This window comes from Myotis davidii, unplaced genomic scaffold, assembly GCF_000327345.1.
Source record: "Myotis davidii unplaced genomic scaffold, ASM32734v1 scaffold32, whole genome shotgun sequence".
NCBI classification, from domain to species: Eukaryota; Metazoa; Chordata; class Mammalia; order Chiroptera; family Vespertilionidae; genus Myotis; species Myotis davidii.
In genome coordinates, this window is record NW_006286587.1 from 1,178,996 (window position 1) to 1,189,442 (window position 10,447).

The 10,447-nt window shown below is 39.4% G+C and overlaps 1 protein-coding gene across 4 annotated transcripts in view; it reads right to left on the reverse strand.

Annotated features, from left to right (window-relative positions):
* Positions 1 to 10,447, reverse strand: part of UBOX5 (U-box domain containing 5) — a 71,534-nt gene that overhangs the window by 28,363 nt on the left and 32,724 nt on the right. For 3 of the 4 annotated variants that reach the window (XM_006758036.2, XM_006758035.2, XM_015560245.1), the window contains exons 2-3: positions 4,571 to 4,725; positions 452 to 546 (exon numbers count right to left, since the gene is read on the reverse strand). In XM_006758036.2, the coding sequence (XP_006758099.1) occupies positions 452 to 505 (54 nt within the window). In that variant the 5' untranslated portion in view covers positions 506 to 546; positions 4,571 to 4,725. The remainder of the gene's footprint in view (positions 1 to 451; positions 547 to 4,570; positions 4,726 to 10,447) is intronic. The other variant, XM_006758034.2, reaches the window with a different exon arrangement.

The window sequence follows — 10,447 nt, forward strand, 5'->3', positions numbered from 1 at the left end:
AAAAAATATATATTTTTAAAAGCTTAGGGATGTTTTTTTTTAAAAAAGAAACAAGGAATAAAAGCAGTAAGACAAAAAAAAAAAAGAACAAGGAATACAAATAAAAAATATAAGCCATTATTCCTAGCATTTGAAATGGTAAGAACAGGGGGGTGAGAAAGAGGAGGACGAGTGTCTCTAACTGTAACTGACTTTGAGTAAAATTAAAATTTATCATCACAATGAATACAATATCCACAAAATGAGTCACAGCTCACCCTGCAATGGTACTGTCTGACTCTAGAGGTGCAGCCTGACCCAATCTTATCTCAATACCATCTGGTGGAATATAAAACAACGAGGTTTGTGAAAGCACATTAAGCCTGACTTAAGTTCACAGGAAGTGGGGGGGGGGGACCACATGAAAAACAGATATAGTGAATTTATTTGTGTATATACTTCTTTTGTTTACCTTGTTGCATGAAATTCTTGGTCTGAACGGTGGGAGGCAAAGATTTATTACCATCTTTGTGGCTGAAAGGATAGCTTCCAAGCATCAGAAATAGCCTTAAATAAAAAATAAAACTTGGTATTAGACAAGTTAAAATTCAATTGCAAACCTTTAGGAGTGGATTCCTAAGAGAAGAGACTCAAACAGGGTAACAACAAAAACTTTCATAAACACATCTCTCCTGGCCTATCCTCACTGTCTTTTTATCTGACATGTGATGCTGGGCAGTTGTGGAGGAGACTGCTACTGCAGACCAAACAGGATGCCAAAGATGCTGGTTCTTGGGCTGGAGCTCTTTTAAAGACCCAGTGCAGGCAAGAGACAGTCAGCTCTACCAGGGTCTCCCCACAGGAAAGGTAGGGCCCAAAGTGGCTGAGCTCAGAGAAAGAACAAGCCTACTTACCCTGAGGGTTTCGAATGGGAAGGGGCACAGAAAACAATCATAATGGTACTAAGCATTATTATTTAACACCTCAATGCAATTACATTTTCTTATTAAAACAAAAACAAGAAAAGTAAAAAAACATTATTGAGAAATAGGAAATGTTCGGGTTGGAAAGCAGCTTAATAAGACAGCTAATCCAAATAGTCATTTTAATGAACAATGCCCAAGAAAGCGGAAACAGGTAAAGATGGTCAAAAGGTACAAACTTCTAAACATAAGAGAAATAAGTTCTAAAGATATACTGTGCAATATAGTGACTACAATTAACTATACTAGTATATTTAAAAACGGCTAAGAGAGTACATCTTAAAAGTTCTCAACACCATAAAAAACTATGTGAAGTGATGGATGTTAACTAATTTATTACAGAAGTCATTTTGCAGTATATAAATAAATAAGTTGAACATCTTAAACTTTTACAATGTTATGTCAGTTACAGTGCAATAAAATTGGAAGAAAAATATAACCCATGTCCAATAGCTTCTGGTACTCTCTGTAGAGGTGTAGGGCAGCTGCTAGGAACATCCCTCCCTGTGGCAAGCTTGTCCAATGGATCTGAACTCCTTGAGCAAGGCCAGGCAGCCATTCTCTGCTTTACCATCTGGTCAACAAGACCATGAAAAGCTCTGTTACCCAATAGGGACAGACCCACCCTCTGGGGTCTTTGTTGTCATGATCAGTAAGTCCCCTTGCAGACGCCAGGCATGTGGGGTGTCCTGTAACATTTTAGTGGGCAGTTTCTGCATAGTGAAGATCTGCCATGGGACCTTTAAATATTTATCTCAGCCTAGTCCCTAACACAGTTTTACCTATAAATACAAAGTAAATTTAACGTGGTTTTAATAAATGCTAAATTTTCTAGGAAGAGAACTTCCATGTAAGTCATAAGAAGATTGTACTTTGTTTTGTTCAGATCTTTCCCAAGATGTGTTTACCATTTCTGAAAACCACATCACTGAGAGTAATGCTAATACACTTGACAGTCTGCATCTGTCTACATTCTAGGTGATTCTATATCTTGGTAAAAGCTTCTGATTATTTCTTTCTGCCTTCCAGTATGGTCATACCTAAACATTTACACATGAGAATACATTTTATTATCACAATTAAAAAATTTTCCTTTAAACTGCATAAGTACCTCCTTTTACATTCATATTGATAATGTTTCTTCTATTATATTTTTCGTAAATGTTGCTAGAGGTCCATCAATTTTATTAAATTTCTAAAAAATTTTCCTTTACATTACTATTACAGTATTTATCCATATATATATATATATATATATATATGCATGTGATGCAAAGTGTCCCATTTACATATATATATATATATATATATATATATATGCATGTGTTTATGTATATATACTAATAAATATACAGGATGGGGTAAAAGTAGGTTTACAGTTCCTCCCATGAAAAATAATCCAGTATAATAAAAAAATAATATGCAAATCGACCCAGCAGAACAGCGGAATGACCATCCGGGCAACCATCCAGGACCACGCTATGACACCCACTGGCGCCAGGCCAGCCAAGGTGAGTGCGATGCGATTGGTTGGGGCCTGGCCATCGCCCTATGATCGCCCCGCAGAGGGAGGCCCAGGCCACCGGCCAGCAGGGTGATCAATCGGGGGGCTCCACATTCGCCCCAAAGAGGGAGGTGCAGGCCACTGACCAGCTGGCTGTGGTGGGTGGCTGGGGCCTCCTGGGTCCTGGGTGCCAGCAGGCTGGAGAAGGAAGACCTACTCTTGCACAACTTTCATGCATCGGACCTCTATTGTAATAATAAATAATATAAGAATAAACTGTTTTGTGTACTCACAACTGTAAACATACTTTTGCCCCACCCTGTATGTGTGTGCATACACTGCCACACGGAGTTCTCTATTACCTTATTTGCCTTGATGGGAAAGGCTTTGGTAAGGAAAAAGAGATAGAGACTTTGCTGAAATATAAAAATGCTGAGTGGTGGCTAATATTAGTAAGACAAAGGACCACTAGTCTGCAATAATCTCTACCCCACAGTCCACATCTTAGGCCTTTTTTTCTCTTCCAGGGGGAAAAAACAAACTCTGGCAGAGGTAGCAATGCCAATTACTTGAAGTATTAATTCGATTTCCTAGTGGGAAGCACCGATTTCACCAACATTTATATTCTTCCTATCTCCTTGCTATTTTCTTGGACATTTCACACTGTGGTTTTTTTTTTTTTTAAGATTTTTAAAAATTAATCTTTTGAGAAAGAGGAAGGGAGAAAGAAACATTGATGTGAAAGCAGAACCTAGATCAGCTGTCTCCTGAACTCCCCCTACAGGAGATGGAGCCCACAACCTGGGCATGTGCCTGACCAGGAATCGAACCAGCAACCTAATGGTGCATGGGATGACGCCCAACCAACAGAGCCACACCGGTCAGGGCACACTGTGGTCTTTTAACTTTAAATTATTCTACATGTCATGAAATCAATTTCTCTGAGAACTTAAATGCTAAGATCAGAGCAAGCTGGGCAGGGTCTTTTTGGAGCCATGACAAAGAGCTTTCCTGTGAGTATAAAGTCAAATGAAAAGAAGTCTTTAACCCCTAATGCAGACACCTGAATCTGTGGTTGGACTTGAGAGATGATCAGGATGAGAGGGGTAAGGCTCAACAAAGGGCTTTCAAATGTTATCTCGTAACTTTTTAAAATTCCACCTCAGACACCTGAAAGGAAAGAATCCGATTGCCCCACCAATCAATGCAGTAATTTAAAAGGTCTTATCTACAGTGTCTCAGCAAACCGTGTCTTCTAGTGAATCATCAGACAAGGACCCTCCAGTAATAAAAGCATACCACATACACAAAATGGCTTAGAGGAGGCTACCAGGGATTCTATTAGATTTAAATCTTACCAACTGGTTAGTCCTAAAGTAAGTACTAACACCCTTATTTTGCAGATGAAGAAACTTGAGGCTCAAAGAAAAGTAAAACTGGAACTCATATTCAGACCTTCCCAAACCACCCTGGTTACTAACTACTTGGTCACCACTTACCTTGAAGGATTTGCCAGGAAGTTATATGGATGTCTTACTTTTTCTTTTTTGCTGTTACTTAGGTCAAGGTTTGGTATAATTCTTTTTTTTTTTTAATCCTCAATCAAGGAGTTAGGATATTTTTTCCATTGATTTTTTAGAGAGAGTAGAAGGGAGGGGGAGGGAGATGGAGAAAATGAGAGAGAGAGAGAGAGAGAGAGAGAAACATCAATATGAGAGACACATCAATTGGTTGCCTCGCACACGTGCCCCTGCAGCCCAGGTACATGCCCTTGACCGGGAATCCAACCCATGACCCTTCAGTCCATGGGTCGACGCTCTAACCACTGAGCGACCGGCCAGGGTAGTATCATTCATTTTTTACAAATCAATTCTTCCAAATTTAATATTAATGTGGCTATGCTCTACCATGTAGGAATTTGGAAACCTTGACTGCCCTTTCCAACATGTGCTGGATCAAACCTTACATTGTGTTTTAAGGAAATCTTTAGGTAAGCTAGCCTCTAGTATCTTACCTCATCAGAGGTTAATTCCATTAGTCAGCTATTAAAACATTTGAACCTATATCTGACAGAAACAACCTACTTGTTCTACACAGTGCTTACCAAATCTAATTTTAGGGAATATTTACGGAAACTGTTCAGTCCATCCACGTGAAATTCTTATTGCCAGCCTAAGTAGCACTTCATGCCTCCTTGCCTGGCCTCCCTGGTAACTTGTGCATTCATATTCCAGACTTCTTAGCAGTGTGGACCCTCAACTATAGCAAAAATGAACACATTGATAAAAATTCAGTGTGGCCAATCTGTGGAGTCACAGGACACCAGGGTAACACAACACCTCAGCTGAGAACCACAATTTTAGTCTCTACAATGTATTACTCTATAGAGCTGCCCCGGTCAGCGTGCACTGAATTACCTTCATGTCTATCCTAGCCATAACTGTCACACATTCCTCCCTCCACTGCAAATACTCTTTACCAAACTGTTAGAGCTTGGTTCTGTGCGGCCCCTTAGCAAGGAGTTCAGTAAGAAACAGCTCTACGAGCCCTGACAGCTTTGGCTTAGTGGATAGAGCGTTGGCCTGTGGACTGAAGGATCCCAGGTTCAATTCCGGTCAAGGGCATGTACCTTGGTTGCGGGTACATCCCCGGTGGGGGATGTGCAGGAGGCAGCTGATCAATGTTTCTCTCTCATCAATGTTTCTAACTCTCTATCCCTCTCCCTTCCTCTCTGTAGAAATCAATAAAATATATTTTTTAAAAAAAGAAAAGAAACAGCTCTACGAAGTCGGGTGCTGTTTGCTGCATTAGGTTATCAAAATGATAATTCTTTACGCAGCAGTTATCTTCTTTGGGGGAACCATGAGAACACTCTGGTCCTTCCCATCAACTAGATATTTTATTAATCATGATCATTTCCTTACTTTGGCTGCTACAACACTCAGAATAAAGTCTGTGGTCCATCCCTCAAATTTATCTTTACCTGAATTCTTCACTTAATTTTAAGTCAGTTTATATTGTGAAAGCTACCCTACAATAATTTTGGAACAGGACGGTATATAAATAACAAACCATTTTCCTTTTGTTGGACATTTACTAGGTTGTTTGCAACTTTATCCTATTACAGTATTAGGATAAAAAAAAGTTAAGTAGATGTGTGTCTTAGTACAATTTTGACTTTTCTAAAGGAGTCCTACATGTTTCTTGTTAAGCTTGCTATTTATGGATAGGATTCTTTTATCCCATTAATTTTTCTAACCAGTTAGTCCTATATATAGGAAAACTTTTCACTTTGGTATCTTCGTTATGTGTTCAGCTGTCTCATTGAATGAACTCATTAACAGATTTTCGGTTATTTTGGAAGCTTCTACAATGTCGATAATAATGAGAGCCCTTTTCTCAAAATGGTGACTCTTATTTGTCTCTCATCTTATTACACATAGCTAGAAGTTCCAGAATTATAAGAAATAATAGAGTTGCTTTACTTGTTTTGCTACCATTAGAAGATGACTCCAGTGCTTCATCTTTGGACATAATGTTGAGTGTACAGATTGAAATACTCTGTTTTTATTAACAAAGCATTTAATTTTCATAGTTAAAAACAAACACACCAAAAAACTACGGCCCTGGCCTGTGTGGCTCAGCTGATTGAACATAATCCCATGCACTGAAAGATCTCTGGTTTGATTCCTGGTCAGGGCACATACTCAGGTTTGGGGCTTATCCTGTTGGTGGGTATGGGAGGCAACCGATCGATGTTTATCTCTCACATCAATGTCTCTGTTTCTCTCCCTCTCTCTCTCCCCCCAACCCTACCCCAGCTCCTTTCCTCTCTCTCAAATCATTAAAAAACAATAACATATTAAACAACAGCAACCATTCTTTGTGTGCTGATTTTCTCTGCATATTTTTATTCTTTTTCTTATCTAACACACTGAGATATAACACATTTTTTCTAATTTTAAACCTTACTTTTATTCCTAGGATAGGTTCTATTTGATTGTGGAAGATTTTTCTTTAAATATTTTTCAAATTGTACTGAATTTGATTGCTCATATTTAATTTTAGATGAGATATTAAAGTTCCCTGCAGTTCAGAGAAGTGGTTTGGAGCCAGATAATAATAGCATTATAAGACAGCAAGTTAACAGGGGTTTATAAGCAGATAAGTCAATTTTCATTACAGAGATTTATTTTTCTTTTTATTACAAAATACTTCAGATAAAAAGGTAAAAATTATAATCTATAATAATAAAAGCATAATATGCTAATCAGACCGAACAGCAGAACAACCTTCTGGACATCCTTCCAGGCGACTTTCCAAACAAAGCTGCGGCGGCGGGGGCAAGGCAGAGGTGGTTAGGGGTGGTCAGGCAGGCAGGCAAGTGGTTCAGGTGATCAGGCAGGCAGGCAGGCAGGCAGGAGAGTGGTTAGGAGCGATGAGGCAGGCAGGCAGAGTGGTGAGGGGCAATCAAGCAGGCAGGCAGGCAAGGAGGTAGGAGCCAGTGGTCCTGGATTGCGAAAGGGATATCTGACTGCCGGACATCCCCCAAGGGGTCCCGGGTTGCGAGAGGGTGCAGGCCGGGCTGAGGAAACCCCCATGCCTGTGCATGAATTTCATGCACTGAGCCTCTAGTATAGAATAAGACAGTATTCTATAATTAATATAATATAAATATATCCACCATCTAGATTTAGCAAATGTTAACATTTCAGCATGGTTGCTTCTCATTTCAGTGTTAAAAGCAAAATTTATAAGGCATAAACAAAACCCACCACCAATCCTATTTCTTCTCCCTTTTTATCAAGAAGCAAGTATGTGAAGTTGGTGTCTCTCACTCAAATCAGTATAGATATGTGTGTCTCCACAAACAACATAGAGTAGTTTTATGTATTTTTAATGTACCTTAATGATAATATACCATGAGTATCATTTTATAACTTGCTTTTCTAATAAGCATTATTATTTTAAGGTTTCTATGCTGAAATGTGTATGTTTGGTTTCATATACACACGTGTGCGCACACACACACACACAAACACACTCACACACCGAGTGGCCAGATCATTATGATCACCTGACGTTTGTAGGCAAATTAGCTATAATTTCCCGCTGAAGTTGCTAGAGGGCCAGATCATTATAAATGTCTGAATAGCACAACATACCTAAGTATCATTGCTGATCAAGTTCATCCTATCATGTTGATGGCGTATCCCAATGGAGATGGCTTCTTCCAGTAAGACAATGCACCATGCCACGGTGCTCGTATTGTGCAGAAGTGGTTTCAAGAACATGAGGGAGACTTTACGTTGCTTAGGTGGCCCCCACAAGCACCAGATCTCAATCCAATTGAGCATTTGTGGGACGAAGTTAAAAGAGCCATCAGGCAGCTGGTTCCACAACCATCAAATCTCACAGAACTGGACAGTGCTATTCATCAGGCATGGTGTCAGATTCCTCGCATCACCTTTCAGCATCTCATGTAGTCAGTGCCAAGAAGAGTTGCCGCAGTATTGAAGGCAAAAGGTGGCCCAAGGAAGTACTGATGGGGTGGGTGGTCATAATAATCTGGTCACTCAGTGTGTGTGTGTGTGTGTGTGTGTGTGTGTGTGTGTGTGTGTGTGTATAATTTTTTTATTTTAACTTCATGGTCCTGTTTGCAAGTCTTGAAGCACTACAGACTTCCTTGTAACAGTGATTATGGAAAGTAAAGGTTTATAACAGAACTCTCTGCAGATGACAGAGTGGGGAAGAATGGCTTAAATCAATGTTTCTCAATTTGTGGTTTTGAAATCAAGTTATAGGTTGAATAAGAAAAAAAAACTAAAAGAATATAAAATATTAAAGTGCACATAGCATTATGTGATAAACTTTTGTTTCTGTTTCATACAAATATACTGTATACAGCAAATATATATACCAGATTCAATATAAAATGTATTTCTTATTATACTCTTGATGGAAAAAAATTGAACAACACTGGCCAAGTATACCCAGAAGTCAGGGAAGAATTCACAGGAGTAACTTTTGAACTGGGGACAACTAGGACACATGCCTGACCTCACGGGCAATTTCTGAGGAGTGACAGATAGGACATGCTAATGGCACAATGGACGATATATGCTTGACTATAGGAGCCAAGACTCAAGAAAGAACAGGAAGAAAAGGGGAAGGGTACTAGGGAGAGGACAGTAAGAGTCAAGACATAGAGATGGGACAGTGTGAGGCAGGTTCAAGAAATGTTGAATATGCCTCTAGCTAGAGGGGGAAGGAGGAGGCAGAGCTGGAAAGGCAGATGGAACCAGATGGGGAGGGCCTTGAAAGTTATGCCAGGGGGCTCCAGGCTACTTTACCTGGTGGCCTAGGGATTGTTTTTCCAAACCACAGATCAAGAATCATGAACTCAAATTACTAAGCCATAATCCGCACTGAAAAACATTAAGAATAGAAAGAAAAAGTCAGAGTGTAGCACACATGAGGGTGAAGTGTTTTGTTTCAGATATAGATACAGATATAGGTATCTAAATCTTTCTCCTTCCCACCCTCCCTTCCTAGATTTTGATGTAAAAGATATTTCTTACTAAGGGTTGTAATAAAAAATAAAGTTGAAAGCCACTGGTTAGAGGGAAGTCATAGCAGGCTTAAAACCAGGAAAAGAAATGACACTAATGAAAAGTCTGGCCCTCACCGGTTTTGCTCAGTGGATAGAGCGTCAGCCTGCAGACTGTAAGGTCCCAGGTTCAATTCCGGTCAAGGGCATGTACTTTGGTTGCAGGCACATCCCCAGTAGGAAGAGTGCAGGAGGCAGCTGATCAATGTTTGTCTCTCATCGATGTTTCTAGCTCTCTATCCCTGCCCCTTCCTCTAAAAACTCAATAAAACATATTTAAAAAAAGAAAAGTCTGCCATTGACCTCCTAGATAACAGAAATTCTGAACCACTGAGAAGCATTTGCCCTTCAAGGGGTTTTCCTTTCCTCGCTGATGTGTTCCTGTCGTCTTTTTTGCACTACACAAGGGGCTCTCTTTGTAAATGGCTTTCTGAAGACATCAAATGAGTATCAAAGTACAAACTATTTAGAAATAAACTAGCACTATCATTTTTCCCTTAACATTTTCTTCCTTTAAATTTTTTTCGAGAGAGGGGTATTCTTTAAGATAAGGAAAAAAATGGACTATGTTTAATGTATTACTGAATATCTCACAAGGATTTCAAAGCTACCTTATAAGAAATCTTTCATTTTAAAAAATTTTAATTAACTTTTTAAGATCACTGTAAGTTCCTGTACAGTCATAATAACCAATACAGAGAGATCTATGGAGAGGACATGATTCTTGATCTGTGGTTTGGAAAAACAATCCCTAGGCCACCAGGTAAAGTAGCCTGGAGCCCCCTGGCATAACTTTCAAGGCCCTCCCCATCTGGTTCCATCCGCCTTTCCAGCTCTGCCTCCTCCTTCCCCCTCTAGCTAGAGGCATATTCAACATTTCTTGAACCTGCCTCACACTGTCCCATCTCTATGTCTTGGCTCTTACTGTCCTTAACCAGTTTCCCTCAATGATAAGGTCTTGCTTAGCTATAGTATAACAGCATAACTAGGAAACTGACAATGATACAATCCATGGATCTTATTCAGATTTCCTAAGTCTTGCATGCACTCATTTGTGTGTGCCTGTGTGTTTAGTTCTATGCCATTTTATTCTATGCATAGATTTGTGTAATCACTACCATAATCAAGACAGAACAGTTTCCTCACAAGGATGTCTTGTACTGCCCTTTAAGAAGCCTTTCACTTTGTATGTCTAAATACTCTAGTACCACAGAAATGTTTAAGTTCTAAGCCCCTCAAGTGAAGACTCCAGTTAATTCCACTGCCCACATTGTAAGAAATAAACTTGAGTGACACATTTATTTTTGGTGTACCTGTCACTTAAATGATAAATGACCATGTAGAAAAATTCTCTCTCTCTCTCATATATAT